Source organism: Panthera leo, chromosome C1, assembly GCF_018350215.1.
Source record: "Panthera leo isolate Ple1 chromosome C1, P.leo_Ple1_pat1.1, whole genome shotgun sequence".
Lineage (NCBI taxonomy): Eukaryota > Metazoa > Chordata > Mammalia > Carnivora > Felidae > Panthera > Panthera leo.
The window spans coordinates 94,566,030-94,584,575 of record NC_056686.1 but is presented as its reverse complement, the minus strand read 5'-3'; the positions used below and the strand labels follow the sequence as shown (position 1 = coordinate 94,584,575).

At 48.4% G+C, this 18,546-nt stretch overlaps 1 protein-coding gene across 2 annotated transcripts in view; it reads left to right on the top strand.

Moving 5' to 3' along the window:
• Nucleotides 1-438: 438 nt before the first annotated feature.
• The window catches only part of LOC122228379 (pepsin B-like), a 28,997-nt gene continuing 10,889 nt past the window's right edge, over nucleotides 439-18,546 (top strand). The window contains exons 1-4 of one of the 2 annotated variants that reach the window (XM_042953405.1): nucleotides 439-505; nucleotides 6,502-6,626; nucleotides 7,900-8,008; nucleotides 9,844-9,960. In XM_042953405.1, the coding sequence (XP_042809339.1) occupies nucleotides 6,581-6,626; nucleotides 7,900-8,008; nucleotides 9,844-9,960 (272 nt within the window). In that variant the 5' untranslated portion in view covers nucleotides 439-505; nucleotides 6,502-6,580. Of the gene's footprint in view, nucleotides 506-6,501; nucleotides 6,627-7,899; nucleotides 8,009-9,257; nucleotides 9,478-9,843; nucleotides 9,961-18,546 lie in introns of those variants that run through there. The other variant, XM_042953406.1, reaches the window with a different exon arrangement.

The following is an 18,546-nucleotide window of genomic DNA, read 5'->3' as shown; positions in this document are numbered from 1 at the left end:
GAGGTATTTTGGCTCTGATCTTGCCTTCGTCTACTTGGGTATTGTAAAATCTGGGAGGGGGTGCGCTGCCGTAGGCATTTCTTCAGTAAGCCAACTAAAAGACGTTTGTAAATGTTTTCCCATGAGAACAGGCTAGGCACCAGGGAGGAGTATTTTCAAGTATCCGGGTGGGTGTGTAAAATAACAATGGTATTTTCTGACAGCAAAATGTCAAGGATTGAGAGCAGACAGAGCGACATGGCATACTGACTTTCAACAGAACCCTCACTCGGCATTTACTATTCATCATCTGCTATACACATGGAGTCATAGTTCCTATCCTTGGCATGATCGTCCCTGAATGAAGCAGAGGTCCCTCCCGGGCATCCATTGTTACATCGTGGTGTTCTTTGCATCCATAGCAAAGGAATCAATGCATCCATAGCAAAGGCATGGAATCAATGGTTAGGTCTGAGATCCTGCCTTGTCCACTGCAGCAGAATAGGATCCCAGAGGACTGACCCAGGTACAGATGAGGATAGTGCAGATTGGCAGGCAGACTGAGCTCTGTGCTGGGGACAACATTAGGAGCTAGTGCTTCCTGGAGGGAGTCGGGATGGAAAGGCACAAACCAAGTGGGAAATCTCAGTGATACGGAATCTGGGGGACAGGAGGTGGCAGGAGGGAGGCTCAGAATTAGAGAGAGGCATGCATCCACATCAGGGAGGTCTTAAAAGATAGCCAGCAAAGGCCCCAGGTGCCTGGCAAGACTGAGTCAGGACCCAGGCGCTGGGAAACAACTGTAGCGCCTACAGTTTACAGAACAGGAAGAAAAATGAATGCGGAGACCCATTAACAAGAATTAGGGGACCTGGGCTAGAAATTGGGAAACAAGTAAGAGCATGGTCCTTAGTGTTAGAAACCACACCAGGGGTAATGTAGCCAGTGGTACAAGTTGTTGCCCATCCTAATCCAGTGTTGCCCTCAGGAGGCTTAATTATTTCCTGATTCAGGTTACTGTTAGCCCAAGGAATGGAGGGTGGCATTGAGCAGGTAGGTGGGACTCCAGTGGCCTCAGTGACGGTACAGAGTAAGTCTGTTTGGTGATAAAACTCACATTTTCCCCACTGCACCTATCCAAGAGAGATAAGAGAGATGCATACATCTCCAAGAGAGAGACATACACTCGGGGGTGTGAACAATCTGTTCACTAGACTAGAAGCTCCCTGAGAGCAGAAACTGTCTTGATCACCATTGCATCTAGAGTGCCTAGCAGGGCCTGGCGCATGCTCAACAAGTATTCGTTGAGTACTTAAGGCAAGGCAAAGATGGATGAGTAAGTGGAGACAGTCTCTTTTAGGTGGGGTATTCCATCAGGCTTACCCAGAGTTTTACTGAAATATTCCTTGCCTACACATCCTATAACATCTACTGTTTTTATTCCATGATATCCAAGCAGTCTTCTTTTTTTTTTAATTTTTTTTAAAAGTTTATTCACTTTTGAGAAAGAGAGAGACAGAGCATAAGCAGGGGAGGGGCGGGGAGAGAGAGAGAGAGACAGAGAGAGAGAGAGAGAGAGAGAGAGAGAGAGAGAATCCGAAGCAGGGTCCAGGCTCCGAGCTGTCAGCACAGAGCCCCAGGTGGGACTCAAACTCACGAACCGTGAGATCATGACCCGAGCTGAAGTCGGACGCCTAACCGACTGAGCCACCCACATGCCCCCAAGCAATCTTCTGATTAAAAAATTTATCTTCCTGGTTTCTTCATACTGGAAGTGAAACTAATTTAACCACTAGTCATTGTATTTTGCCGTGTCATTTATTATATTGACATCTGGTTAGTACCTCGGTGAAGTGTGGATGAGGTGAGCAGTGTCAGTCTCTGAGAAGATGAGCATCCGATTTCTGGTCCTCCATGATTGAGATTCAGATCAGGAAATATGGGACCTACTCATGATTTGAGATCCTCCGTAGCAGAAAAAGAAAACTGGCGGATCATAAAAGCATCTGGCTACAGATCTATTTTTGTTTATCCTTCATATTGTTGTTGTTGTATTTTTAAAATATTGGCTTTCAGGTATCCAGAATTGTATTCCTTATATTCCTTAGGTTCATAACACGTTCTCAGCGTTGGCTCGTGTACTGGCTCAAACACCGTTGACCCACAGGAAAATTCAGATTTTTGTCTTCTCTTGAGAAACTAAGGGATCTTCCAACACTGGGTCTATTTCACTACATGGCAGCTGTGAGTGGTTACTCAGAACAGCTTCCTCTGTTCATACCCATCTCTAGTGTCTCCTGACCAAGAGGCTTCATGTTAGTTGGTGTATGTCACTCGGCTCGGACTGCTATCCTTCTAATAAAGTGGAGAGTGAGCTATTTTATTGAGCCCGCTTCACCCATTTACATTACCTGCCTGGCGAGTCTCGGATGGGAGTTTGAGAACCCCGCTCTGCTGGGCAACTGTTCTGGCATCCTTAGTAACAGCTACCGTTCGCTGAGCCCTTATTATGAGCAAAGCCCTGAACTAACAATGTTTTGTACGTCATCTCGTTGACTCCTGTAAAACCGTATGAGCTGTTTTACGAGTGCGGAAGCCGAAGCTCAAAGAGCTAAGCAACACGGAGGTTCAAACCTTACCGTGCCTAGATCCAAGGCTGGGACTTTTAAACTTTATATTCCACCCCTTCCCCAACTAATAATCCGGTAACAATGAAATGACTGCCTCCATATAGTGTATACTCCTCACACTCAGTCCCTGTGGCGCAAATCCCAGGAACTGGGCTGAGAGCTGCCCTGCCCTCGCCATGGCCCGTGGTGGACACCCACCGTGTGCCAGGGTCAGACCCAGCTGCTGCTTTGTTGGTTTTGAGGGAGGACGGGAGGCTGCTGGCATCACTGTGGCTCTGATGGAGGACGGGAGGCGCTGGGGTCACTGTGACGCGGCAGCAGCCCATTCATCACCGCTCCTGGTTTTGTGTGTGTGTAGCCAGGCTATGTCAGCACTGTCCTGGGGCTGTGCCCGGGGAAGTTCCTATAAAGGCACTCGAGCCCTAGCCTTGTAGCTCTCAGACCTTTGAGATGGGGAGGCTGTTGCTGTGGGTTGGTGAGTGTGGCAGTTCCCAGCCCCTGAAAGGTCACTCAGTCCAGCAGACGGCAATGTTCAAGGCCTTTTGAGCGCCTGAGAAGCAGCCTAGGACTCGAGATGGGGGAGGGGGGCAGCTTAGGTGGAGGTGGGATGGGACATGGGGAAGGCACAGAGGAGCCCAGGCAGGAGTCATCTGAGCAGTGGTTCTCAAATCCAGCTGCCCATTAAATATCTTTATGCCCAGTTCCACCTTGGACCAGTGAAATCTGAATCTCCAGGGGAGGAGCCAGAGTATCACTTTTTATACTTGCAGCCAAGGTGACAACCACTGGCCTACGGCTTTCGCTGACTTCTAAGTCATCGCTGTCCCTGTGCCGAGCCTGTGTGTATCCACATGGTGTTGGTTGGGGTTAAATAGGAGCTTTGATAGATTTGGCTCCACTGGTTCAACTTAGAGAAGAGGAAACAGGTGAAGGGAGGCTGTCTCCATTTGTGCATCTGTGTCTGGCTCTGGGGCACGGGTGGTGGGTGCCCGGGAGGACTGGAGGGTGGCTGGGGCAGGTCACTTGGGGCATGCATGTGAATCACAGCGTGATTCCACCCTTTGTTTCCTGCAGGGCTGGTTCTTGTGCTGAGGCACCACGATGGTAAGGAGAGTGTGTCCTCCTCTCTGGAGCCAGGGAGCTCCCCCAGCTGAGGAGCGCTCTGTGTTGAGTGTCTCCTGCAGCCCCTCCCTGCCCGGGCCCCTGTGTCAGGGACCATCCATCCACTGCAGTTGAGCAGAAGATTTTCAGTCACCTGCCACTTGTCACTCTGCGTTGGCAGGGTCCAGACTTGAGGATCCATCCTATCAGGATTTTATAAGGCGTTCTTTCCCCCCTGGGGCCTCAGCAGTTGGGGTGAAGGGGGAATCAGACCCCAGTCTAGCTTTGGGGTGTGTTTGTATGTGGGGGTTACGGTGGCCTGGCCTCTCCGGCTGTGTTCACACCGCTCTGTGGAAGCTGAGCTCCACCCTCTCCCTGGGCCTCTGCCAACTAACGCACGTTCTCCCTTGCCAGGCGCCGCCCACAAACTGGTGTGTTATTTTGCCGGCTGGGCGCAGAGTCGACCTGGCCCTGCCTCGATCTTGCCCTGTGACCTGGACCCCTTCCTCTGTACCCACCTGATATTTGCCTTCGCCTCAATGAACAACAATCGCATCGTTGCTAAGGATTTCCGGGATGAGAAAATTATCTACCCAGAGTTCAACAAGCTCAAGGAGAAGTGTGTTCCGATGGCCTGTGGGGATCAGATTTTCAGATTTTACAAACAGAAGAAAATTAAGCCTATTTCTCTTGTGACTTATCAACTTTCTTCTGATTCTTCGGGTCCTAGCCTCCTCTCACAGGGGGCTTGGGATCATCTCTGCCTGAGAATTCCCTGAGGAATAACACCCTGAGCTCATTCTTGCCTCCTTGCCTTTGTTGCCTCTGCCTGGTAACCCTCAGCTCACTCACCCTTCAAGCCAGAGGGAAGGAGTTCATGTATTGATGCTATTAAAATGTTTCGGGGAGGGGGGTGAGGCGCGTGGGTGGCTCAGTCAGTTAAGCGTCTGATTTCAGCTCCGGTCATGATCTCATGGTTTGTGAGTTTGAGCCCCACATCAGGCTCCACACTCACCGCATGCAGCCTGCTTGGGACTCTCTCTCTCTCTCTCTCTCCCTCTCTGTCTCTGCCCTTCCCCAACTTGAGCTTTCTCTCTCTCTCTCAAAATAAATAATAAACTTTAAAAAAATTTTAAAAATGCAAAAAAAAAAATGCTTCAAGGAGGGTCCGCATATCACAGATGCTTCACAAATGCTAGTGTCTTTATTACCATTTGTCACCTGCACCCCACCCCCCCAGGACAGTGAGGTCCCTGAGGGAAGGAGCAGTGTCTCCTGTATATTTGCGTACCAGTGGTTAGGTGAGTGCCTTGAGCAGAAGTGGTGCTCAGTAAGTGCTTGTATTCTTGTCCCCAGCTCTCTTGGGTTCTCTCCCTGTCCAAGGAGAGGTCTGTCACTGCGCTAATAGTTATAGATGGCCAGGGTATAAATCCCACATCACTCGATCACAAGCTCCCTGTGAGCAGGGAGCTTGTCTGTCTTGTTCTCTGTTGTACCACAGTCAAGCACCTAAGGCAATCAACGGCACATAGTAATTACTCAATAAATATTTGTTGACTAAGAAAACAGTGAAGAGAAACATCTTGAGACTACTTCTTCTTTTCCTTCGCACGAGAGCATCATGAGATGTGGGGGAGTTTGGTGGACTTTGGACAGCCTGGGAGGTGGGGTTGTGATGATGCATGGGTTGAATGTTTTCCCCTCTTTTCCTTTCTTTTCTTCCCTGTTCTCTGCTCTGCACTTCTCTGCCCCTCCCTCCACCTGACTTCCCCTTTCACTCCCCTCCCCCCCTAACTTTCCGCTGTTCCCCAGGGGCCCACTGGAGTGGGGACCCAGCTTACCTCCCTCTATCCCGCATCACAGGAACAGGAAGCTGAAAACACTGCTGTCCATTGGTGGGTGGAACTTTGGCACAACCAGGTGACACTTTGGGGCCCCTCCCTGCTGCTTGAATTCCCCATCCCTGGGTATTTGGCCCCCAGGGCTGGGAGGGGCTTTTAAGAAGGGTTGAGAGTTTCAAAGACCTGCCTTTCTTTCTTCCAGCCCCTGTCTGCGGGCCAGCTGCCAGGTGCAAACCAAGGGGCTTTGTGGGGGTTGTGGTTCTGAGACAAGCCTTCCTTGCCTCACCCCGGGGTCTCCTGCAGGTTCACCACCATGCTTTCCACATCGGCCAACCGGGAAAGGTTTATTGATTCAGTTATATCCCTCCTGAGGACGCATAACTTTGATGGTCTGGACCTCTTCTTCTTGTACCCTGGAGTAAGAGGCAGTCCCATGAGGGACCGATGGACTTTTCTCCTCTTAATTGAAGTAAGGCCAAGTCTGGCAGCTCCAGAATCCAGAAATGATTCTACTTTTATCATATCTGGGCTCGGGGTATAGGAGGAGCAGAAGGCCAGGTGGGGGCAGGGGCAGGAGAGCAGTAGCAGAATGTTTTTTTACTGCCATCCTAGAAGGGTCTGGCAAAAAGAGCAGGAGTCCTTGTAGTGGCTCTTTTTCACTGTCACACCCAGGTCCTGCTCCAGCACTGGAGCCCAAGTGATGCCTCCTCGGTGCAGCTTCCTGGCCTCCCACAGGCAGCCTGTGCTCCCCCTGCCCGGCCAGCCCTCTATTAAGTCACTTACCACGTTGGCTCAAGGCCGCCTCGGTCACGAGCCTGGGGCAGGGGCTGTGTCTGACTCACCTCTGTGTCCCTAGAGCCTGGCTCAAGGGGCTCTGTAAATAAAGGTATCCTGGATGATTCTTTCCCTGACTGCTCTGTCTGGATCTGTGCGTCTGCCTTTTTTGGCAGGAGCTCCTGTTTGCCTTCCAGAAGGAGGCGCAGCTTACCAGGCGTCCCAAGCTGCTGCTCTCTGCCGCTGTCTCTGGGGATGAACAAATCATCAAAACAGCTTATGAAGTGCTCCTTCTGGGAAGGTGAGTGGGTGCTGCCTGGGGGGCAGGAGGGAAGGAGGCACGTCACGCTCAGAACCCTGGCGTGGCACAAACACTCTGCCTGTGAGCTCTCCATGTGCAAGTGCTATTTGGGGGGGCCGGCAGAGGAACATAGGTGGGGACAGGGATCAGCCCCACATACCCTGGGCTTTCTTTAGGAGACCAGACGGAGCTGTAGGACCAGTGGCCACAGTCACATCATCTCGGGCAGAGCCTTCTGCAAAACTCTTTGCTGAGTCTCGAAGGAGAGAATACCAGGGGCCTGGCCTCTGCCGTCCCAGAGTACAGCTGTAGACATACACTGTGGGGCACACGGCGGGCATCAGAGAGCCAGATGAGTTAGCAGCCACTGACACAAAAACAGAAATAGGCATGCCCAACCAGGCCTAGTTTTCAGAGCGCGGGTCTCTGTAAAAAAGTTACAAAGCTAAACAAAGAACCGCTCATAACTCACTCTCTCTGGACACGCCAATTCTGGGCTAATTTTCTTGAACCTCAAGAATCGAGTGTTGACAGAGGAGCCGCTGAGGCTAACAGAGACCAAAATAGAGGATGGCGTGGTTCGGTGTGTGATTACACCAGGGAGCCTGGTTTCAGTGTGGGGACAAAAGGGAGGGACCCCATGGGACATAGAGTTTGTCAGCATTGGTCTCAACGGCCGGGCAGGCCAGCTGGGTGAGTTGAGGCCAGTTAGTTAACCTCGGAGTCTCAACGGCTTCAGCTCTAAATCAAAATTAAATGGCCAGATTTAATGGCCAGGCCAGATCAAAATTAAATGCTGGCATTTTTGTGCACTGGTGCACTGCTGACCTGGTAAGTACTTGGTTACACTTGGTCATCCTGAGAGTGTCCTGGAAGAGATGGTTTCACTGGTGTCTTGAACGGCAGAAGCATGGAAGCTGTGTAGCTGCTGTGGGGAGTACCGCCTTCCTCATGACAGCATGACTGAGGTCATGACAAGTGACCTCGGTTGGCACTCGTGTCAGGCGTGAATGTGTTTTTTGGTCCGACTCCCGTCTACTTCCATGGAAACTCTCAGGATGGCCTTGGTCTTCATGCACGGCTGTCCCTAGCCAGCATTTTGCTGCGGTGACACATCTCGAGTGGCTGGCACAGATGGGCAGGCACCCCAGGCCGAAACGGGGGAGAAGCTGGAGTGGCCAGTACACAACCAGTCAGCTGGTTAGTCCTCTGGCGACCTGACTCGAAAATCTGCTTAGCCCAACCTTCGTATCTCCTCCTTCTGCCCTTGCAGGCTCCTGGATTTCATCAGCGTCTTGTCTTATGACTTTCATGGAAGCTGGGAAAAGTTCACAGGACACAATAGTCCCCTGTTCTCTCTGCCTGGAGACCCCAAATCTTCAGTAAGGAAAGATCTCAAGGGGCCCCGACACCTGCCCCTGAGCCCAGGCCATTGGCCGTCAGTAACAAGGAGGGGTTTGTGTTCTTCCCACCTGCAGGCACATGCCATGAAATACTGGCGGAATCTGGGGGCACCCCCAGAGAAGCTCCTCATGGGGCTCCCCACCTATGGACGGACGTTTAACCTCCTCAAGGCCTCTAATAATGGGCTACAGGCTGAAGCTAAGGGTGTTGCGCTTTCAGGAAAGTACACCAAGCAAGATGGCTTCTTGGCTTATTATGAGGTGACAGGAATAGAGACCTCTGTCTATTAGTCAGGTCTCCATCCTCTGTTGGGGCAAGAGCAAAGACAACAGGGCAAAGGCCAGGGTGATGGCAGGAGGAAAAAGAGGTAGTTTACTAGCGCAAGAGAAATCCACTATATAAAGAGAATCTTAACTGTTATACAAGTCAATCCTGACTTACTATCTGGCCTAAATAAAAACTATTAGTACCTGAAATAGATATAATTTCAAACTTTTGCAAAAGTAAAAGAATAGTATCACCTCCTCCCCTCCTCTGCCACTACCACCTACCCCTCACCAGCTTCAATCTCGAACCGCTCTTGGCCCATCTTGTTTCATGCCCGCTCCTTGACTCCCTCCCTCCCGCTACGAGATTATGTTGAAGCAGTTCCAAGACCTCCTCTACTACAGATTCTTTCCTCTTACCCCGATTCCACTCCCTGAATCCCTATCTCAACATAGCTTGCTACTGAGTGGAGGAAAGAGACTTGGACCCAAGGGAATATAAAACATAAGAGAGGACAATAAGAGGCACAGGGTGTGTGGCTTAGGGATCTGGAAAGGTCTCATGGAGCAGGTAGCTTTAGAGCAGGGCTTTGGAGCACAGGAATGATCCTGATGGGCAGGAATGACAGGAGGGAAGGGCCCCGCAGGCCAAGGATGACGGGTACGGAAGCACATGGTGTGCATGGGTGCCTTAGGTAGGAGTGGAGGCACAATGCTCTGCGCTGACTGGGTAGAAATGTTTTCCTGCTAATCCAGTGAAGCGTGGTTATGAGTGATGGCATAGTTGAAATAATGGTCTTGAAAGACATTATAGACTGAAGACATGTTTGATAGACAGAACCTTTAAAGAACAGAAAGGAAGGAAGGAAGGAAGAAAAGAAAGAAAGAAAGAAAGAAAGAAAGAAAGAAAGAAAGAAAGAAAGAAAAAGAAAGAAAGAAAGAAAGAAAGAAAAGCCTCAGACATTGGCTTCTGCAACCAGCTTGAATACTTCTGCTTCTTTGTGGCGTATGGTTTCTAGCACAATGCCGGGCACCTAGCCAAACTCACATGCTTGACTGATTGTAACAACCCAGTTCTCCTTACTTGTGAGAAACCTGAAATTTATTAGAGATTCGCAAGCTAGTTTGATGGCCTCCAAGACTGGGCCCCTTTATGCTGATTTCTAAAGAAGACAGGAGAGGTTTGTTTATGGGAACTCTCTGAAAAAGATACAGGTTTGGTCAAGGGTCAGATAGGTTACCATTCGTAGTTTGATATTGGCATTATTTAGCAAACCCTGATTTGATTTTTAAGGATGTCAGCCACTCCTTGTTTCTCTCTTTCTTTCCATCACGGACATTAGAGAAAGGAACATATTTTAATACGAATTTGCTCAGAAAAGAGAGGAGGTCCTTTGTGAGTGGCTTTCCCCTCCCTCTTTGGTTTGCCTCTTCTTATTCCCTGGCAAGGGATTCTTGGATTCTTTGTCACTGGGAAAAGAGCAGTTTGCCTGCTGGTGCTTCTCTCCATGGACTTCCCGGAACTAACCTGGTGATCCTCCTGGCAGATTTGCTCTTTCGTCCAGAAAGCGACGAAGCGCTGGATTGACTATCAGCAAGTCCCATACGCCTACAAGGGGAATGTGTGGGTTGGCTATGATGATGTCCTCAGCTTCAGTCACAAGGTAAGACATTGGTCCTTTCTTGCTCCAGCATATAGTTTCCCTCTGGCTTCCATGAAGCTCTTATCTGTACGGTGTGTGTGTGTGTGTGTGTGTGTGTGTGTGTGTGTGTGTGTGTTTACTGGGTGGAGGTGAAAAGGTGAGATTTACTAGATCAGGTGAGTTTCAGGCATACCTGACCTAACTGGGGTTTCCTAAATCCATTTATCCAATCCTCTTCTTCTTCCTTTTTTTTTTTTTTTTTAACTTTTATTCAGTTTTGAGAGACAGAGAGAGACAGAGCGTGAACAGGGGAGGGACAGACAGAAAGGGAGACACAAAATCTAAAGCAGGCTCCAGGCTCCGAGTTGTGAGCACAGAGCCCTATGTGGGGCATGACCTGAGCCAAAGTTGGACACTTAACCAACTGAGCCACCCAGGCACCCCTTAAATTTTTATTTTTAAGAGAGAGATAGAGAGCAAGTGGGGGCACGACAGAGAGAGAGGGAGACAGAATCCCAAGCAGGCTCTGCATTGTCAGCACAGAGCCCCATGTGGGGCTCAAACTCATAAACCAAGAGATCATGACCTGAGCCGAAATCAAGAGTCAGATGCTTAACTGACTGAGCCACCCAGGCGCCCCCCGCCCCAACCCTCTTCTTTGGAAGAAAAGGAGTTGTGGTTTTGAGGGGAGAAATGACTTCTCTCAGTTTATGCAGATTTTTGGCAACAGTTTCTTCTTTTCTGCTTGGGCCAGATAACTTCACAACAGCTAAATACCAAGATGAGGTAGAACTTGCTAAGCGCTCCATGAATATCACTGAGATGTGTGTCAGGAGTAGGGAAATCAAGGAGGGCTTCCTCAGGGAGGTGAGCGGCAGGAGATGATGACATTGGGTCAGAGGGTGCTGAAAGCTCATTCAAAGTAGGTTCAAAGAAAAATTTGGGTGGGGCAGAGAAGTTTTGTAAAGCGTGAGAGAAGGCAGTAAAGTGCAGGTCAGTTTATAGAGGGACTTGAACGCTGGCAAAGACGTTTGGACCTCTTCTTGCAGGCATTTTAAGGCAAAATCAGGTTTCCGTGCAGGTACATGACCTGCAAGTTTGAAACCTTTAGAGCCTAACGGTGAGCACCTCCTCTCCCCATGCAAGCAATGTTAAATGAAGTCGAGTCTGGCAGGTTTTTTTTTATAGTGAATTAAAACAGAAATGACATGCTTTGGTAATTTCTGAACCTGCCTCTGCTTTGGAATCACCTGACACTTGATAAATGTAGAAAGATGTGGCTCCACCCCTGAATATTCAGCAGGTCTTAGAAAGAATCTGGGAACTGTTTTTACTATGTTTCCATGTGATCCTGCTGTAACCGGTTTGGCATTTTGGAAGCTCTGAGAGAGACTGGGAAGTGTGCCGGTGACATACTGAGGGTTGGACCAGGTGGTCGGAAGTGGAGGTAGGGTCTGAATGAGAAATTGTCAGCACTTGGCAACTGCCTGGATATCGGGTCTCATTAGAGAGAAGTCACAGTCTACTCTACTACAGGTGATGCAGAAGCGACAGGTGTTGGCTGTTCTTTGGGGGAAGTTTGGGGTAGAAAGCACAAGGTGATAGGGCAGCATTCGTGAAGACCCACCATGTACCTTCTCTGTGCACAGCACTGGGGGAGGCCCGCTGTGCAGAGAGAGGTGCAGAGTATGGCTTTCAGCCTCCAGGATCTTACTCCAGTTTGGGAACAGAGGACACACACAGAAAAATCCAGTGACTCAGTGGAATTACCCAGTTGGATGGAATTCAATATATGATCCACAGGACATGGGGGAGGGCATTGACCTGTGTGTCTGGGGAAGCCTGAGACCAGCAGGGATGGTGTTCTCGCGTTGAGGGGCAGTTACTGTGCCTTGCAGAACTAGAGGGGAACAGAGCCCCGTGTGAGGGTGATTAAAGGATTTCATCACAGAACCCCAGAGCTGGAAGAAACCTCAGAGATCATCATCGGGAGATAATTATCCCTGGATTTCTCAGCGTTTCTGCGCTGTCTGGGCATTCTGAGCAAAAGAAACAGAGCAGCTATAATAAAAATAGAAAGCTGCCTTCCCCTCTTCCCCCAGAGCCTTTGCTGACTTTCAGAGATTGTAGAAGTCCCCTCCCCAGAGGGGACTTGTCTACATCCCATTGAAGCTCTCAAACCGTCCAGAGGGGAGAAGGGTCCGATTTGCCAGCTGTCTCACATAAGTTCAAGGCTCATAGTTTCAGGATCCCTCTCCTGTGCCGCAGACCTCACTGCACGTACAGGTGTATATCTGGCCTTCGCCATGTCATTCTTTGGGCAGTTAGGCCATGGGGGGCAAAGTCAAAGTGCTGTTGTGATTGGTCTTTTGCCATGAGTAATAATGGTCTGTCCTCTGATCCAGAGGTCATGTGTGCGCACACGTAAACTGGCAGGCTAATTTGTTGGTTTGTAAGCAGAGTAAAATCTCAGAATCTTGATAATTTCAGCTTATCTATAATTGGGTTCCTCCTTCTTCTTATTTTACATTTGGGGAAAGTAAATCTCAGAAAGGAGCCCATTGATTTGGCCAAGTCATGTAGTTATTTGGATGTGATGGAGTCTGTCTTTCCCATCAGCCATGACAGAGAATACTAGCAAAGTAATAATAGGACCCGGATTTGGGTCTAAACCCTGCCATTTAGTTATAGGTGAAGGGTTTTTTTTTAATGATTTGTAAAAAATATTTTATTTTATTTTATTTTATTTTATTTTATTTTATTAACAGAGAGAGATGCAGAGGTGGGGTGGGGGGGGGGGAGAGAGAGAGAGAGAGAATCCCAATCCACGCTGGGCATAGAGCCTGACTTGGGGCTCAATCCCATGACCCTGGGTTCATGACCTGAGCTAAAATCAAGAGTCAGACACTCAACTAACTGGACCACCCAGGCACCCCTATATCTGAAGTTTTAAAAATCATGGACAAAAGCCTCTCTTTTCTTATCTGTGGAAAGGTGACAGTATTACCCGCTTTATCTCTTCTTTATAGTGTCACTGTGATATACGGTGTGAGGAAGTGGTTTTAAAATAATATAGCAACATCTGTGTTTCAGCATAATGACAATAATGATTGGCACTGGGACCCTGGTGAGACAGTTTTCATTGTGTGCAAGGTTTTGATCCAAATATTTTACATGTAGGAATTCTTTTTTAAAAAATTGTCTTCCATTGTGGTTTATATACACAATGCAATACTACTCGGCAATGAGAAAGAATGAAATATGGCCCTTTGTAGCAACGTGGATGGAACTGGAGAGTGTTATGCTAAGTGAAATAAGTCATACAGAGAAAGACAGATACCATATGTTTTCACTCTTAGGTGGATCCTGAGAAACTTAACAGAAGACCATGGGGGAGGGGAAGGAAAAAAAAAGTTAGAGGGAGGGAGGCAAACATAAGAGACTTTTAAAAACTGAGAATAAACTGAGAGTTGATGGGGGGTGGGAGGGAGGGGAGGGTGGGTGATGGGCATTGAGGAAGGCACCTGTTGGGATGAGCACTGGGTGTTGCATGGAAACCAATTTGACAATAAATTTCATATAAAAAAATCATCTTTAAAATTGTGAAATATACATAAACATAAAATTTGCCATTTGGCCCATTTTTAAGTGTCCAGTTCAGCAGCATTAAGTGCAGTCACATTGTTTTGTAACTATCACCACCTTCTATCTATCTCCAGAACTTTTCTTTTAGAGAGAGAGAGAGAGAGAGCAAGCAGGGGAAAGGGACTGAGGGCGAGAGAGAGAGAGAGAGAGAGAGAGAGAGAGAGAGAGAGAGAGAATCTTAAGCAGGCTTCATGGTCAGTACAGAGCCCAATGTGGGGCTTGATCCCATGGCCCTGGGATCATGACCTGTCCCGAAATCATGAGTCGGACACTGAACCAACTGAGCCACCCCGGCGCCCCTATCTCCAGAACTGTTTCATCTTTCCAAACTGAAACCCCATTCGCTTCTCCCTCACCCCCGATAGTGACCACCACTATGCTTTCCATTTATGGGAATGTGACTCCTCTACCTCCTACGAGTGGAATCGTACAATATTTGTCCTGTTGTGCTGGGCTTATTTCACTCAGCGTAATGTCTCCAAGCTCCATCCATGCTGTAGCATTTGCATGAAGGGATTCTTTGGTTCCTAAAAAATATCGGAAATGTTATCCCTTTTTTTTACAAATGAGGCAAAGGTTTGTGTGACCTTTTCAAGATCCCTTAGCTAATAAGTGCTAAAGGCTAGATTCAAATACAGGCTGTAAATACCAACCATGCTACTGTAGTGTTTCCTGAGGGTCTGTCTTCAGTGTTTTGCCATTGTACCCAGTCTGGGGGATGGCCAGCACAGCAGGTTGACTGACTACTCCTTTTTCAGGCAAGGTTCATAAAAGGAGAGAATTTTGGGGGAGCCATGGTGTGGACGTTGGACCTGGATGACGTTAAGGGCACTTTCTGTGGCACTGGCCCTTTCCCCCTTGTCTCCAAGTTGCGTAGTTTCCTGGCGCAAGCTGGTAAGTACCTATGGCTTGGAAGTGGGGTTGGGAGCTGTATAACGAGGCTCTTTGAGATCTGCAGGCTTCGGTGAGACAGCATGGCACCGAAGGAAGAGAACAAACTTTGATGTTAGGCCGGTCCATTTCCTTGGCTTAGAGGCAGGCTCCATTTGACCCTCTGAGCTTTGTTTTCCCTATCTGCAAAATGGGAATGATCCTTATACTCATGACATTATTATAAGAACTATATGAGATAAGAAGTGAAAACTGCTGGCTCAATGTTAGCGCTCAATATATGTCAGTTTATTTCTCTGTGGCTTCCTCCTGCTTTCGTGGGACAAGGGCCAGAAGAGGAAGTCAGATTTCTTTTGATAACCTCTTTGATAGGAGAGACTGCCCTGGTAGTTAGGAGATGGAATCTGGCATGCTACAGCTACAGCATCCTTTGAGATGATTTATAACTATCATTTTAGGGACAAGGACACTGGGGCTCAGAAAGGCAATACTGCTAGTCAAGGGAAGAGATGGGACTTCAACCCAATTCTTTACCAAATGCTGTCAGTAGTGGGCTCCTTGCCCTCCATGTTGTTCCTGGTGCCTTCTACCATGGGGGACACAGGAGGTTTCTGTTATTAGGCCTTGGGGGGCAGCAAGGTCTTGCCGAAGGTGCCATCAGTAAGGTCAAAGTGAGGCCTTAAGCATAGAAAACTGGCAGGCTTCTCGGGGTCATTCCCCAGAAATGTAAATGTGCTGAGTGCCCATAGGTGCCTGGGATCATATCAACATGATGAGGTAAGGGAGCAGGGCTTCAATGTGGTGGGATTTTATCTATGCCCTCAAGTCAGTGCATTATGAAATCCTTCACTTCTGGATTTTGGAAGCAAGTACTTCAGCCCTGGAGTGGTCGTAGTCCTGCCAGCAATTAACAGGATGGGGAGGAAGCGGTAGGACTCTCATCCTGTTCCGATGATTTCCTCTAGAGTTCAGCTCAACTCCTTCACCAAAATTTTGGCTCTCAACTGCTATGAATTCTTTAAGAACTGACCCCGAAAGTCCGACTGGAACCAATGATATGGGGCTTTTGTCCTCAGAAGGAAAGTCTATGGCTTCTAACACCCATAGGAAGTCTGCAGATATGACTACAGGCCACCAAAGTGGGATTGTGACCCCTACGAGTGAAACTATGTCCTTTGGAAAGCACACTGTGGCTGTGGAAATGAAGACTGAGACCCTTGGAGAGGCTATGACTCACGGAGAGATGAGTATGGTTTCTATGCATGGTCAGACTAAGTCCCCTGGAGAGAAGATCGTGCCCCTTGGAAAGAGAGCTGTAGCCCCTGGAATGATGACTATCCCCTCCGGAAATATTACAGTCACTCCTGACAGGCAGACCAAGACTCTTAGAAGAGAGCCCACCACTTCTGAGGTGGACACAGACCACCCGGTTGGTCACATTGGTCTTCAGACAGAAGCCCAACGCAGGAGGCCATCCTCTGGCCCTGTCATCTAGCCCCAGGACACATTCCTCTTGCTTTGGACAACCCCTGTGTTCCCATTAATGGGAACGAGTCCTCTGTCAGTTCGATGACCCTTCCAACAAGTGCTCTCTCTCTCTCTCTAAAGAAAGAAAACCCAGAAAACTCTGCTGTGTGTCAAGGAGCCTAAGCTCTGTTGAAGGCAGAAGCTGGGGAAAGCCCTTATCTTTTCTTGCAGATCCCCTGACAGGAGCTGCTCTTACCCAGACATTCATAAACCATTCATGGTTATAAGCAGGCCCCAAAGCCACAGGGAGTTCGTCTCTTTTCTGTTGAATAAACTGGAAACACAAGGATCCATCTGAGTTCCCTGGAGTTCTTTTCTTGAAATGACCTGAGCAATACAATTGTCAGCTCTGCCTTTCAAGTTCACGTTCCCCTACTGCTGTTTTTGGAAGGAGGGAGTTTGGGTCTAGCCCATGCTGATGTTTTCCAGTGTGGATTATGTTGCTTCCCTCTCTGCCTTGAACAACACTCACTTTGCAGGTGGTCAGAGCCAGAATCTCTTCCAGGGCGGTTTCCCACAATCCTCTTATGTCACACCGGTGTAACGTCTCCTCCCATTAATACATCAGAACTACTCTTTGCCAAGGTCACTGGTGATGCCCACGTTGTTAAATACAGAGTTCAAGTCTCACTTCTGATTCTCCTTGATGCAGCAGCAGCACTGGCACACTTGGTCACTTTGTCCTCCCTGATCCACTTTCTTTCTTTCTTTCTTTTTTTTTTTTTTAATGTTTATTTATGTTTGGGAGAGTGAGTGTGTGAGCGAGTGGGGGAGGGGCAGAGAGAGAGGGAGACAGAGGATCTGAAGTGGGTTCTGCACTGAGAGCAGAGAGCCTGAAGTGGGGCTCAAACTCACCAACTGTGAGATCATGACCTGCACCGAAGTCGGACCCTTAACAGACTGAGCCACCTTGGCCCCAGTGACACACTTCCTTAACTATGCTTCCGGGTTTTGATTTTACCTGACTGGTCATTCCTTCACAGCGTTCTGTGCTGATTTCTCCTCTTATCCCTGATCTCTTAATGTTGGGGAGCTCCAAGTCTCTTCCCTGGGTCCCTTTTCTTCGGTATTTACATTCACACCCTCTTGGTGTTGTCCTCTAAGCACATCATTTAAACAGCATCTGTATTATTGTCAAGAGAACAAAAGTGCAGAGAAATGTCCGTAGTACACTATCTTCCACGTAAGGAAAAAGGGGACATAAGAAAACACACGTCTGCTCGTTTGTGCACAGAGTAATAGAAAGTAACAGAAAGATTACGGAAGGAAAGAAACAGAATAGTAACAGAAAGGATAAACACGGAAATAATGAAATCGGTACTGGCAGGTGTGGAGTGAGGGTGGTGTGGAGAGAATGGGAGATCAGGAACGGGGTACAAAGGGTTGGGGGGGCGGGTTGCCACTTACCTGAGTACACGTGTTTGTGTCATTCTGACTTTTCGAACCATGAGAGTGTTTCACATCCCACAAATAAATAAAATCAATGATGGGGGTGGTGGGGCTAGAGCAACTCAAAATTAAAGCACAAACAGCAACAAATGTATTTAGCCGTGTTAAAAATGCACCAACAGCATAATCACATTGAAGGAATTAGGGAAGAAAAGAGCTAGCCTTAGTCACTTTGGAAAACGGCATTTTGCCTCCTTACTGAAAAGCTAAAGAGGAACCATGGACAAATACTGGCCTCTAGCAAATTTGCTTTTGACACGTATATTCTGAAACTGCTTTCTATGCATTCCAGAATTAAACACAGAAGGAAATCCACTGTGGGTAAGAAGGGCCATGTTTCTCACTGCCAGAGAAAGTAGTTACAAATAGGAAAACAGAAAAGGCTAGAAAGAACCCTGTGGCGTTAGGCTCAGAAGTATCAGTATGAAATCATGATTTAAAACTATATATGGATTGGTTGATATAGAAATATGTGTATCCATACATATATTTCCTGCTTGGACCACTAGAAGGGGCTACAGCAGTGACATCCGAATAGGCCCCATACCTTGAGGAGAAGGTGCCCAAACATCCCCGGACTAACTGGGGAAGGAGGCCTGTGTATACTGCTCCCGTCTCCCCTCTCCTGGTGGATGATTCTGAGTGGTGATTCCGAGTGGAGGCCGCTGGGCTGAGGACAGTGGGTGATGTTTCAAGACCAGGCTTCTACAAGACTTGACTCGCAGGTGGGAGAGAGAAAAGTACTCAAGTGATGTACCTCTGGGAGCAGCCAGTGGCTGGTCTGTGCTTCACCATTTCATCTCATGCTGAGGAAACAGACTCTGAGAGCTCATGTACTACTATCTCGCTGCAAAGAAGCCTTGGTAAATGCTGTAAGGGAGCCTGGAGTAAGGAATGGCAGGTGGCCAGAGGCACAGATGTGCGATCAAGTCCCAGGAACACCTGGCAAGGTTTGACTCGGATGGGCAAGGGGGCAGGACTCGAGCTCCACGGGCATGACTAATGAGCGGGCTCCGGTTGTCTCCGCACAGGAAGGTGATCTGTGGACACCATGTTAGGAGCTGTTATCACTTTCTCATTTGACTTTGAAGAGTT